Raw genomic sequence first — 14,748 nt, forward strand, 5'->3', positions numbered from 1 at the left:
TTATTCACATTTATGGAGCTCTTTTGTTAAAATAACTTCTTCAAAAATAAAAATAAAATTTGTATTATTTTTTGTAAGTTACATAGTTTAAAAAATAGAGAACACATTATTAATTATATTATATATTAAATAATTATTTTATATTATTTTACATTTTTATAATTTTTTAAACTATTTTGTTAATATTTTCTTTTTTGTATTTTTTTTTAATGTATGGTATAAAATATAAAATTATTGTAGAACACAAACACTGTATTTTTCTTACTGAAAACAAATCTAAGCTGTATAATCTGTTCTATTTATAACATAATTTTAAATAAATTGTCCATTTTTCAAATAAATACGAAAGAAAAATTGCAGTGTATTGATGATCTTCCTTTATCTAACCATAATCTAATTATAAATCATAATCTAATTGTAATTTAATTACAGTGCAACTTCTCTATATTTCCGCGATTGGATCGGAGGAGAATACTTTTCCATGAATTGACGGCCCCCCACTAATTCGGCACCGCCGCCGCGTCATCGTAGAAAAATTCACTTTCCTCTTAATAGGGCCGGCCGTAATTTTAAAATATATGTAGTTTTAAAATACAAATATGCAAGTTTAAAGATTTGTTCTCAATTTTATTAATGTACATTATTTAATATAATTATTTAAATATATTAATAATTAATAAATAATTTAACATTATATGGTGTAAAAAATGTGTGCATTTTTACGCACATAGTATGTGGTCTTATTGAGAGGGTCATGTTTGAAATGTAAGTTCGAATAGAAAGGTGGTATAGTGGAGGATCGCGATCAAATGCAAAAGCGAGGAAGCGGGCTTATTCAAGGAGTCCTATTGGGAAGTTGCACTGTATAAATTAACGTAATTAAACATTAATAAACTTTTTTTCTTTTACCTAATTTTTTAACTAAAAATATTATAGTGCAATATTTTTAATATAATATATAGGTATCCGTCATTTTTCATATGGCAGCAAATTTACATTTTAACGAAGAAATCAAAGTTTCTACGGCAGCAAACATTGAAGCTATTGCTACCATCTTAAAGCTTGCAAAACACATGATAAATTTAAAGGTAATTTTTTGGTCTGATAATTACATATCAATACTGAGAGAAAAAAATGTCGTTAACCATAATCTCACTGTATTTTATAATTAACTTTTGCCTTAAACATATTTTTATTTTAAACATTTAGAATTTAGAATTTTATATATTTGATCATGTTCAATTAGATTTATTTTTGTTTATTCTTAATATATTACATATATCACATCTACAAGTTGTGCCTTGTTATCTCATTGTATTATGATTGTATTATAATCCTGAGCCTGTTCATCCGGCTAGGAAACCGACTAAGAGAATTCAGCTCTGCTCGGAAATAAAATTATCTTTTAAAATAATTCTTTATTAACATTTAAACACTATAAAAATAATTTTTTTTAATAACATTTAAATACTATAAAATAATATTTGGAACTATTTTTTTAGTAGTTCCAAATATCATACATTTTCTCTTCAATGAATAACAATTTTTAACAAAAGTTATCGGTATTAGTACGTTTATTTATTTTTAAAAAATTAAAAAATTAAATTTAACGATTCTTTATCTTGCAGTCATTTATTCACGTGTCAACCGTATATGCGAATTGCTATGTGGACCATATTGAAGAACGATTTTACTCATATCCTATTAATCACAAAAATCTTATTACGTTTACACGTAATTTACCTGAAAATATAATCAAGGAAAAGATATCTAGGTATGTGTAATATGCAGTATAATAAAATAATAAAATGTATTAATATAGATAATTAAATTATTATTTGACTAGAATTGTATCACAATGGCCGAATACTTATACATTCACAAAAGCAATGGCGGAAGGATTTCTCAGATACGAAAGCGGAGATTTACCAGTTGGAATATTTCGGCCTGGCATAGGTAACAAAATAATTATAAAAATTAACAGATTCTTTAAAAGTTTATTAACCCATTAAGAGGATGCTAAACTGCTCGTCAAACTTGATCGAGGTCAATAATGTAGAGTCATTTGGGCATGTTATTAACAAAATTTTGTATGTATTTCTTTTATAGATTTAGAAATCTCTTTCCAGAATTAATTGTGGGGAATTTTTAATTCTGTAAATGCAATAAAAGGTTGTACATTGGAACAAATTGTACAATTCTGACGATAAAACAGATAAGATCCTTTTAAACACCAAAAACTTTTTTTCTAAGGTTCCTAGGCTCATTCTAAAAGCACAGTATTGTTCTTTGCTGAAATGCAAAGTGCTTATTTTATACGTACAAAGTCTAAAACTTTTATACGCAGCCAATGTTTTCACGAGTTGACTACAGAAGTCGATAACAAAACTATAATTTTCTAACTTTTTTTCGTTTTTCGTATGAAATTGATCGCAGCGCACCGCGTTATTATCTGTATTTTAATTTTGGAGAAGGATTTTCAATTCCATGCAATCAATAAAAAGATTTTGGTGTCCGAAAATTAATGATAAATGCAGTTTAGTATCCCCTTAAGATTTACGGCTAAACCCGCAAGAGTATAGCTACACAATAATAATTAGAAAGAAAAAAAGAATATAAAAAACATATCTGACATAAAAAACACTTTGCAAAAATCAGTTTTGCAATTGCTATGAACAAATTGTTAAACATTGTAAAAACATTACGCTAATTGATTTATTAAAGAGACATGCATAACTTTTCTCTATATCATTCTCGGTTTATCCAGAAAAATATTAAACAATATAAAAAATAAATATATATAATTAAAATGAGTTTCTGTCCAATAACACAGGCACACAATAAAACATTAATCATAAGAAAAAATTTTTTTTTGAGGTTAGGAAAAAATGAGCCAATTCAGAAATTCTGACCTTGGATTTGGATTCAGCGGGTCAAAATACATAAAAATAGACTAGTCTGGTCCGCCGGACCAACATTAAAAAAAATTTTTTTTTGAGGTTAGGAAATGCGAGCTAACTTTGCAATTCTGACCTTGGATTCGGATTCAACGGGTCAAAATGCATAAGAATAGACTAGTTTGGTGCACCGGACCAACATTTAAAAAAAAATTTTTTTGAGGTTAAGAAATGCGAGCAAACGTTGCAATTCTGACCTTGGATTCGGATTCAGCGGTTCGAAATACATAAGGATTGACTAGTCTAGTGCGTCGGACCAACCACTTTTTTTGTGTGCCTGTGTAATTAGAGGAATAAAATTATATATAAGCTAAACGAGTATGAAGCAATTCTTACATTAGTTTTAACTTCTAAATTTATATTATTATAAATAATTTTTTTAATGTAACAACAACGGACTGCACAAATCAGAAAATAATAGTATAATATAAAAATTGCCCAAAAATTACACAGGCACACAAAAAAAAGTAGTTGGTCCGGCGGACTAGACTAGTCAATCCTTATGTATTTTGACCCGCTGAATTCGAATCCAAGGTCAGAATTGCAAAGTTAGCTCGCATTTTCTAACCTCAAAAAAATTTTTTTTTTAAATGTTGGTTCGGCGAACCATACTTGTTAATCCTTATGTATTTTGACCCGCTGAATCCGAATCCAAGATCAGAATTTCCGAATTGGCTTATTTTTTTTTAACCTCAAAAAAAAATTTTTTTTTATGTTGGTTCGGCGGACCAGAATAGTCTATTTTTATGTATTTTGATCCGCTAAATCCAAATTTAAGGTCAGAATTGCTCAATTGGCCGGACCAAGATTTAAAAAAAAATTTTTTTTTAGATTAAAAAGAAATGAGCCAATGCAGCAATTCTGACACTCAATTTGGATTCAGCGGGTCAAAATACATAAAGATAGACTATTCTGGTCCGCCGGACCAACATTAAAAAAAAAAAAAATTTTTTTAGGTTAAAAAAAAATGAGCCAATTCGGAAATTCTGTTTTTGGATTCGGATTCAGCGGGTCAAAATACATAAGAATTGACTAGTCTGGTTCGCCGGACCAACATTAAAAAAAAAATTTTTTTTGAGGTTAGAAAATGCGAGCTAACTTTGCAATTCTGACTTTGGATTTGGATTCAGCGGGTCGAAATACATAAGGATTGATTAGTCTAGTCCGCCGGACCAACCACTTTTTTTTTGTGTGCCTGTGTTATAGTTTAAAACTATAATTTTAAAAATAAGTTTAAAACTTTTACAAAAACTTTATTATCATAAATTTTGTGAATTACATATTCTCTCTATACGTTTCAATTTTGATGTTCATTTGCGTATTTATTCAAATTAAAAGAAAAATACTTTTTGCTCAATTGAATTATTTATGAAAAACTGTGATTAACAAAACTTTTTTAAATATAAATATATTGTTTGACATATATCCTAAACCGTAGTACTCTTGAACAACATTTTCTTTCGCAATCCTAAAATTATTTTAATAAAATGATAACATTTTTTATTTAGATAAATTTAATATAAAACCATGTTTATTTTACATAAAATACATTTCTATATAATTTATCTTATTATTATTTAAATAATTTGAAGTCTAACCATAACACTAATACATACACATTTATTACGTGTGTAAGTAATGTCTGTAAATATCATATATAGAGGCATATGATATTATTCTCCGCAACACATCTCTTTAGTATATCTTAAAGTAAGTCCTTTTTCAAACGACGCGTTTATACAATAATAGAAAGTTAATTCTCTGACCAATAAATGTTTTAAACATATAGATAAAGTTAAAATTGAAATTATTTGGTCTGCAGAGACTCTCACACCCACAGAAAAGATTTCTGGACCTAATATTATTACTCTTTGATCTATCATAAGATAGGATCGATATAACCCCAATCATTTTATTATCAAAAAAGAAATATTTTATTCTTAAATAGAAAGGTCTTAAATCTAGAATAAAATGATTTTTGATGCCTATCTCATTAATTTTCTTAGAATGATTTAGTAAATTTATGACAATCTTATGATATTCTAAATTTGAGAATAAATTGATCGGAAGATAGAAATTTCTGATTTAATCTTAATCTGTCTTGTTTTAATTTTATACTACATGAGACTGTAATAAGATTACGTATGTCAAAAATTTTTTTGTCTTGATATCAGAAATCCTTTCTGAGAGGGTGATACTAAATATAATTTTTCTATTAATTTTCTTAGCTTGTATAAATTGCATGCCTACAATTTGATCAGTCTTGAAAGACATAAATTATAAAAATATTCAAATATATTTATGTAAAAAAAGCTTCAAACATAGGGGAATATTGAAAACAATTATAATTAAAAACTAAACTAATAAAACGAGCAATTTTGTTATTTAATATTATTTTATTACTTACATATAAAATCTATTCTTAAATTTTCTCTTATCTTTTGTTAAACACTTTTCATATATAAATCTACAAGAAAGAATAGTCAAAATTTCTTACAGTTTTATCTAGTGCCAGTGAGCCACTCGTTGGATGGATCGACAATAAGTATGGACCAGTTGGCTTGTTCATGTCTTCACTATTTGGATTAGCAAGATTTCAACGTTGTGATTCTAGTACCAAGGCAAATCTAGTGCCAGTCGATTTCACCGCAAATGCATTAATTGTTAGTGCTTGGGACGTCCATAATCAATCAAGGTATAACCGTGTACTAAATAATGCCACTACTTTACGTATCAATCAATGCAATTAATTTATATACAATCTTACTTTTATTATTTTAATTATTGCCACAGACAATAGTAGACTATAATATAATTTTAATTTTACACATAATTTTTTTATTATAACTTTTTATTTATTATTGCATATTTATTTATATGTAAATGTTTATAATATATAATAATAATAATAACAATAATAATACATAGAGTAATCGAGCAAAATATTTTATTAAAATAAAATTAACAATAAACTTCTATTATTATATGAAGATGTATATTTAAATATCTTATATATTAAGGTATTACTATAATTTGTGAATATTTATGTAATTGTAACACTGTTACATAAAAAAATATAACACATAATTTAACTAAATCTTAATGAATTTTTTAGGAAAGGCAGAGATATGTTAATTTATAATTTCGTATCACCAATTGATGGGCCTACTTGGAATGACTATAAAAACTCATTTCTCGACATGAGTAAAACATATCCTTTGAGAAATGCCATATACATACCAATAATAATTTTCTTACGATATAAAGCATTCTATAAAATTTGTATTTGGCTCGGTCACTTTCTTCCAGCATTACTTATGGATATTGCAAGCATCTGTATAAATCGTAGTCCGAGGTATTAGAAATAAAAATATTATATATACTTAATAGATTAATAATTATGTACACTTCATAATTATGTACAATAGTCTATATCTATCTAATCAAATAAAATTACATTTATAATATAAAAAGTTTTAGTAATTTTTCATGTATTTCAGTATGTGCAAGTTGTATATAAAGATCGACAAATTTTCCAAAGCAATCGAACCTTTTTGTAATAAAGAGTGGACTTATTCTACTGACAATGTTCATGCAATGTGGGATCGTCTCAATAAAATGGATCAACAATTATTTAAGTTTAACATGATAGAATTTAACTGGACAAAATATTTTATTGATCATTATCAGGGCTTACGCCTCTACTTAGTCAAGGATGATGAGAATACTTTAGAAATCAGCCGTATTAAATATAAAAGGTAACAAATAATTTTTGTAAATTTTCAATTACTTCTTTTAGTTTAAATTTATTGTATATAAACAAAACTTTTAATTTCAGATTTTATTGGATACACCAAATGATAAAAGTTGTATTTGTTTTTGCTGTCTTTTGGATTATATTAATTATATTTAAGAAATTGTTTATATAATGTTAACATTAAGATATTTATTATCTTATCACCTTGTTTTACATTTGCTTCATGACACATGCAATACATTTATCATCTATGCATTCTCTTTTTTTTCTGCAATTGCCATAATTTAATAAAATAGTAAAATAATAAGTTTGCTATTAGATTAATATATGAATAACATAGAAAATCAGCTTTTGTTTAAAGTAGATTTTGATATTTAATCTCTTGCAGACTAACTTAGATCTTATCGACGATTTTTTAATTCTAAATTATTAGAAGGATGTTATATAAAAAAGATCGACTTTTGTAATTGTTAATAATGAAAATTCATCAATCGAATTACGTCATATTTCGTTCTTTATTAAAGAATTCCAAATAGCCAAGTTTGTTGAAAACTGATTATGCCAATTGTTTGCTATCAACCGTTGTAAAAGCTGACAAATTGCAAAAATATATCTGTAATATTACAAGGTGTTGACAAATTGCAAACAAAGATTGATATGACAAAACCTGTTGATCGTGCTATGCGAGCAGATTGATGTCAGTGATCGAGCGAGGTTTGCACTTTTTGTTATTAATCTGCAGTCAGATTGCTTGCACGTGCAGATTTTACTCGATTCCTGCCATTAAAGCCCTCACACATAAATTGACATAACCGTAATAGTAAGGTTTCGACCAATCACGTACTTGAATTAGCCGGTTACGGCAGGTTACGGTTATGGTCGCCCAATCCGACGCGTCAAAACCTTACGTTATGGTTATGTCAATTCATGTGTGAGGACCTTTAGTCTGCTATCAAATTCTGCAAGTAAGTTCTGTAAATTGTAAGTATATTGCTAAAACAATAAATGCCAATTAACTTTTATTTTGTTATCAACTTTTGAGAAAATCTGTTGCCAATCTGTTAACACATGGAGCGCATTTTGCTTACAGGAATACTATTAGCTTTGAAAAAAACTTATTGAAACTAATAATCAAGAGGCACGGTAGTGCCTCGCGCCAAGTGTAGAATAGTAGACTCATTCCATGGCTTTCGCTATTGCGCATGCTTCCGCTGTAAACACTGTAGCTGCGTTATTAAGACTCGTGTATCCTCTTTCTTCGTTTTCTACCAGGAAGGCACATCCCACTGATGGCTCCTCTTCCAACTTGGAACCGTCCGTGTAAATCCTGATTGTATCCTGATTTAAGTCGTATTTTCCTTGAATGTCCTGAAGTAACTCTTTTTCTATTATTTTCTCCTTGATGCTATATTGCTTTCCAATTTCCGTATCTAGCGTTAAATTGTCTATTACATCCCATCAGTTTGTTTTGAATAACTCTTCTCTTGAATTTGTTTTTATGGCATCGGTATCCCTTTTAATCTGTTTCCAAGCTTCCACTGCAATACTTCCCTTGTAACATGGAGAGATCATTTTGTATTTCATTTCTTCTTTATCTAGCTGTTTTTTCCCTCTATTTCTTCATTTCTTGATGTAGGGTTTTTACTTACAATCTTGACCATATTGACCATTTCTTGCTAAGAATCTTGCTCTATTTGTTATACTTAGTAATTTTGATTCTGCTAGTAGGACATTTGTTGGCGTGTTATTCCTGTATCCCATGGCTGTTCTCGCACCCTTGAATTGTGCTTTCTTATTTTCTTTATTGCTTCATTCCTGTTAGTGAGTAGATAGGCTTTGATTCCATATTTCATTGTGGCTCAAACTAAACTTCTATATAGTAGGAGGGCTGTATTTATCTCCATTCCTCTTGCTACCTTATTTGTATATTTTAATATGTTATTTGCTTTTCTTGCTTTATCTCTTAATACGTTACATTGTTTGTCAAAGCTTAATTTTGTATCCATCCATATGCCAAGGAATTTTGTTTCTGATAATAGTTTTATTTCTTTGTTTTCAAATTTAATCCTTTCTGTTTTGTCTGTTATTCTTTGTTTATTAAATTCAATTATTTTGGTCTTGCGAGGGTTTATCTTTAGCCCGATTTTATCTAATTCCTTTTGTGTGTTTTCTAAAGCACTCTCTATTAGTTTTATTCTTGATGTAAAGTATTTTTCGCTGCAGAATATAGCCACGTCGTCTGCAAATTAGACTTGTTTCACCTCTTTCGGAATTGTACTCGTGATTTTATTTGTGTATATATTATACAATATTTGGTTTAGGACAGCTCCTTGTGGTAACCCTTTGTTAACTTTTCTTCTTATGTTACCATCCTCTGTGCTAAAATCAACGATTCTTTCATATAATAGTTTGTTAATAGAGTTTATTATCTTGCTTGGGCATCTTTCTTCCAGTAATTTATTGATCATAACATCATATAGCACTGTTCAGGAGTGTTGGGATAAGTGGAGTTACACTGGTCTAGTCACAAAAAAACTGTATTTCTTGTCTATTATACACTATTTACATGAGTTAAAATTATGTACAGTTGTGGATACGTTCACTTCTCCACGCACTCGCGAACTTGGTTAAAAGAATCGTGAATGGGTAGATCGAAGAACCCTTCACGCGCTTGGTGAGCGGAATTCACGCAAAAAATTATTAGCGGTGCTTCGAGAGTTGAAAGAGAGGTGACTCTTCGCGCGAGAACGGAGACGCGTCCGTACGATGTTCGGGTGAATGGTCGAGTAAGTCGGCGACGACAAACTCCTTTTACGAGAGATACGAAAACTCGGGAAGATCGAGATGAGCCAATTGAATTCCGCCGCACCATGAGTTTGCAAGGCCACCTGAGACCGCCGAGGGTGATTGGAGATCAGCGACGACGATAGCAAATCTTTTGCTACTTGTCATGCGCTGATCTTCTCTCGCGGCCCGGATTGGGCCTCAGTGGCGTGCTTAACTCGTGGCACCTCTCATCGAACCGTTGTTGTTGTGGATGAAAAGTGTGAGATCTGTTGATCTCCTCTCAAAACATTATCTTATTTGGCAATGTTTTGCAAAGAAAATCTCTCCGACCAATTCTCAACAATGTTGGCAATAAAATTAAGAAATTTTGGTGTAGAGAATGCGAGAATCTTAAACAAGCACATTACCGTAGGCCGAAGATATATCTATCAATGCTACCAAGGTATTCCTATTTCTTAATTTATGCGTGTTTATATGTGTTGTTAACTTCATCAAGTTGTTCAGGTACGATTTTCTTCTTCTGAAGCCTGCCTGTTGTTTGTCATATACATCGTTGGCTTCTGCCCACCAGTTGAGCCTTTCAGCTATTATTCTTTCATACATTTTTCTCATACATGATGACAGTGAGATTGGCCTTACATCCTCCTTGTCCTGCTTATCAATGAATATAACTTGAAACTTTTTTTATTTATCTGGGATTTCCATTTCTCCCTCGAAAATTTTGTTGAAAATGAATGTAAGTACATCTTCCAGTTCTCTCGGTAATTTTTTTAGCATCGAATATTCCACATGGTTTAATCCTGGCGCTGATTGTTTTTTCTCCTTCTTTAATACTCTTCTTAGTTCTTCTGCCTTGATACTTTTGTTAAAATTTTCTTTCTTGTGCTCTTTGATCTTTTATATTTTTTCAACTTTTGTCTAGCTTGAGGCATATTCTTGCATTTTGGCTATAATCGTTTCATTTTTGTTTTTGTTCTGCCACTTATTCCAATTAATCGTTTTACTGGGGTTGCGGAGTATTCTAAGTCTATTCCGTACATATTTCATACTTATGTTCTTGTTAATGCTTTCAATAAAATTATAAAGAGACATCCTCTTTTTTTGATTGATTACTTTTTTTCTTGAGCATTTGCCTTTTGGAATTCTATAAAGTCGAACATAGTCTGAGTTTTGTAAAACTGTTTGAGTGCTTTTTTTCTATTTTCTATGCACTCTTTACATTCTTTGTCCAACCATGGTTTTTGACTTGATTTTCTTTTATTTTCTGTGCTGTCTTTCTGTCGATTCCTGTTATCATTTTGCTTGTTATTTTGTGCATCCTTTTCCTTTGTTTTTTGAGGATTATTGTTCAGTGGCTTTTTTTTTGCTAACGCGTTTATCATTTCTTTCACCAGGCTATTATATAATTTCATTGGTTTTTCCTTTCTCCAGTTTAGATTTGACTTGAACCATTCCAACATTTTTTTGCCATACTCCTTTCAATTAGTGTTCTTTTTTTGTAATTCTATTTGACTTCTTTATATATCTTTTTGTTGACGTACATATTTGAATATTAATAGGGTGGTGATCTGAACCCCACGTGTCACCTTCTTGTTCATAGTCAATTTTATCTATCATGTTTAGGGAAGTTATTATTAGGTCCAAGTTTGAACTAGCTTTATTATGATCTCCCATGTAGCTCGGGAGCGTCCCAGATGCGCACAGTAATAAACGGACACAGCAAGCTGAGTGAAACGGACACAGTAACAAACGGACACAGACCAAATGCGCACAGAGCGAAACGGACACAGTGCAAAACGGACACAGACCAAATGCGCACGGACCAAATGCACACGGACCAAATGCGCACACTGCACATGCGCACACTGCACGTGCGCACGGACCAAATGCAATCCATGTACATTGCAAGCAGAGTAAAGTCCACATAGGTTAGCGACTTGGACGGGGTGGGTGCGGGAGAGGGGCCAAAGGCCCCCCTTGCACCCCCCGTGTGTGTGTGTGTGTGTGTGTGTGTGTGTGTGTGTGTGTGTGTGTGTGCGTGCAAAGCATTCATTGCATCACATGGGTTTGCGACTTTCCGTGTATGCATTTAGTCTGTGCGCATGTGCAGTGTGCGCATTTGGTCTGTGTCCGTTTCGCACTGTGTCCGTTTCGCTCTGTGCGCATTTGGTCTGTGTCCGTTTTGCACTGTGTCCGTTTCGCTCTGTGCGCATTTGGTCTGTGTCCGTTTGTTACTGTGTCCGTTTCACTCAGCTTGCTGTGTCCGTTTATTACTGTGTCCGTTTGTTACTGTGTCCGTTTGTTACTGTGTCCGTTGGTTACTGTGTCCGTTTATTACTGTGTCCGTTTGGTCTGTGTCCGTTTGTTACTGTGTCCGTTTCACTCAGCTTACTGTGTCCGTTTATTACTGTGCGCATCTGGGACTCAATCTGTAGCTCTTAGTGTTTGAATTAATTATGATTATACCCGCGTCCCATGTTATATCTGCTAGTATGGTTTCATTAGTATCTGTATTCTTGCAATTCTACGCTATATTGTGTGCGTTAAAGTGATTATTATATTTTTTGTATTATTATATTTCTCCAGTGATTATTATATTTTTTTGTTAGCGAATTGTGCTAGGAACTGTTTCCACTTTTGTCTTCTTATTAGATTTTCTGGTTTACGGTACATTACTACTATCGTTAATATCTGTATGGTTTAGTATTTCTATCTTTATTGCAGTGGCTTCGCATTGACTCGGAGTGTTGGTAATGTTCACTCTTGTGTAGAGTGAGTCCCAGATGCGCACAGTAATAAACGGACACAGCAAACTGAGTGAAACGGACACAGTAACAAACGGACACAGACCAAACGGACACAGTAATAAACGGACACAGTAACCAACGGACACAGTAACAAACGGACACAGTAACAAACGGACACAGTAATAAACGGACACATTAATAAACGGACACAGTAACAAACGGACACAGTAACAAACGGACACAGTAATAAACGGACACAGTAATAAACGGACACAGTAATAAACGGACACAGTAATAAACGGACACAGACCAAATGCGCACACTGCACATGCGCACAGACCAAATGCATACACGGAAAGTCGCAAACCCATGTGATGCAGTGAATGCTTTGCACGCATACACACACACACACACACACGGGGGGTGCAAAGAGGGCCTTCGGCCCCCCTCCCGCACCCACCCCGTCCAAGTCGCTAACCTATGTGGACTTTACTCTGCTTGCAATGTACATGGATTGCATTTGGTCCGTGCGCACGTGCAGTGTGCGCATGTGCAGTGTGCGCATTTGGTTTGTGTCCGTTTGTTACTGTGTCCGTTTATTACTGTGTCCGTTTGTTACTGTGTCCGTTTGTTACTGTGTCCGTTTGTTACTGTGTCCGTTTATTACTGTGTCCGTTTGTTACTGTGTCCGTTGACTACTGTGTCCGTTTGTTACTGTGTCCGTTTATTACTGTGTCCGTTTGGTCTGTGTCCGTTTGTTACTGTGTCCGTTTCACTCAGCCTGCTGTGTCCGTTTATTACTGTGCGCATCTGGGACGCTCCCCTTGTGTATCTTATTCCTTTGTTGATTATTATAATTGTTCTTCCTGCTCCTATATATTTGAGCTATTATATCTGTTCGCTGATTGCTTTATGTTCAAACCTTGCATGTTTAAAACCTTGCATGTATATTTTATCCATTTTCTTTAACTTGGTTTCTATAATGCATAAGATGTCTGTTTCATTGATTCTATTCTGTATTTCATTCTTTGTGCCTCTGATGCCTCTTGCATTCCATAGTATTATGTTCATTACTTTTTATCTTTTCCTTTGTCTTCTCTTCTTTCTTTGTTTTTCTTTTCCTTCATTACTTTCATTATTTCTGCGTGCATTGTCTCAATTATGTCCTTTAATGCTTCCAGGAAGTAGTCATTTTGCTTGTTTATCTCGATTAATTTTTTTATGCTTCTTGCTACTGTAGCTTTTTTTTCTTGTTTCTTTATGTTGCTTTCCATTCCTGCTTTTTTACCACGACTTTTTTGATAGCTTTTACTACCCCTGGTGGCGAGTACGCTACTTACCTCGTATTTTTGCCAATAGTTCTTTTCGTCCTCCTGACTACCCAGTGAACAATACGTTGTCAAAAAGATCTCTAAAAGATATCTTGTTTCTGAAAGTTTTCATTCTGACAAGCGTGTTGTCTGGGTATCTATTTTAGTATTTTTTCTCATAATCCTCTTCCTTTGTATGGTATTTTTTCCTTTTCTTTCAATGATTTGTGTTCTTCTTGATTGTTGTGTCCTTGAACTTGTTCCTCTTTCATCTTCTCTTTCCTTGTTCTGTCTTCTCTGTTTGTCTGTAGTCTCGCTTCTTAGTACCGCATCTCTATAGTATGTTGCTCGCTGTCCGATTTCTTGTTTTGCCTCAGTTATTGATATGTTTTTTTTCGCTGCATGTCTTAAAATGTCTCTTTGGTGTAGGAACTCTTTGCATAATTTGCTGTTCGCTTTATGCCCTTCTCCACAGTTTCTGCAGCGTGGAACTCTTTCACATCTGCCATGGAAATAGTCACCACAGATAATGCATAGCCTCTTCTTTTCTCTGCATATTGCTTGGACATGCCCAAATCTGTAACACTTATAACATTGTTTAACATCTAATGTATGGTCTCAACTTAATCTTAACTAGGCCACCATATAATGATAAGGCGTGTGGCATCATGTTGCCTCTAAAAGTAACTATAATATTGTTAGTAACAACGCTTTCTATATTTAATGGTTAGTAATACCGCTATCCATTTTTTGAAAATATTTTATTCAAAGCAAAAACGATGTGCAACCATGGATAATGTAATCTTTGACGTCAAAGTTTAATTAAAGCTAATTTTATGATTGACATATATTTCAGTTATGCTTTCTCCTGTTTTGTCAAAGTTTTCGCAATTATTGCTAAACGCTACGCTGTGTTTAAGTTAATATAAATCAATTTTTAAACATTATCATTTCACAACAATTATGCAAACTTCAATATTAAATTATATCAAATATTAAATAACATTATCGACATTTCTGTGAAATCTGTTTAAAAAATAGATACAATCTGCAAACAAAATTACTCATCTTTGTTATTATTAGTAATAATTACTTTAATCATTAGTAATAACAAATCGTCAAAAACGGTATTATTAAAAAAATTGCAACAATAAATTGTGAGCAAATATCAACAAACATTGATATTGACC

At 32.1% G+C, this 14,748-nt stretch overlaps 1 protein-coding gene across 1 annotated transcript; it reads left to right on the forward strand.

The window, feature by feature from the left end:
- The first annotated feature begins 504 nt into the window (after positions 1–504).
- LOC114255345 (fatty acyl-CoA reductase wat-like) lies at positions 505–7,168 on the forward strand. Its single transcript, XM_036287020.1, has 8 exons — positions 505–875; positions 963–1,088; positions 1,629–1,774; positions 1,847–1,956; positions 5,457–5,652; positions 6,073–6,312; positions 6,458–6,715; positions 6,796–7,168. The coding sequence occupies exons 2-8, from the start codon at positions 981–983 to the stop codon at positions 6,884–6,886; spliced, it is 1,149 nt and encodes a 382-aa protein (XP_036142913.1). The 5' UTR covers positions 505–875; positions 963–980; the 3' UTR covers positions 6,887–7,168.
- Positions 7,169–14,748: the final 7,580 nt, after the last annotated feature.

Source organism: Monomorium pharaonis, chromosome 5 (assembly GCF_013373865.1).
Source record: "Monomorium pharaonis isolate MP-MQ-018 chromosome 5, ASM1337386v2, whole genome shotgun sequence".
Taxonomy (NCBI): Eukaryota; Metazoa; Arthropoda; class Insecta; order Hymenoptera; family Formicidae; genus Monomorium; species Monomorium pharaonis.

Excerpts from the sequence above, each read along its gene's own strand:
- LOC114255345 (XM_036287020.1), top strand. The coding sequence starts at position 981 with ATGGCAGCAAATTTACATTTTAACGAAGAAATCAAAGTTTCTACGGCA. Across the intron at positions 1,775-1,846 it reads ATCAAGGAAAAGATATCTAG|AATTGTATCACAATGGCCGA; the intron begins GTATGTGTAATA and ends TTATTTGACTAG. Across the intron at positions 6,313-6,457 it reads TGTATAAATCGTAGTCCGAG|TATGTGCAAGTTGTATATAA; the intron begins GTATTAGAAATA and ends CATGTATTTCAG.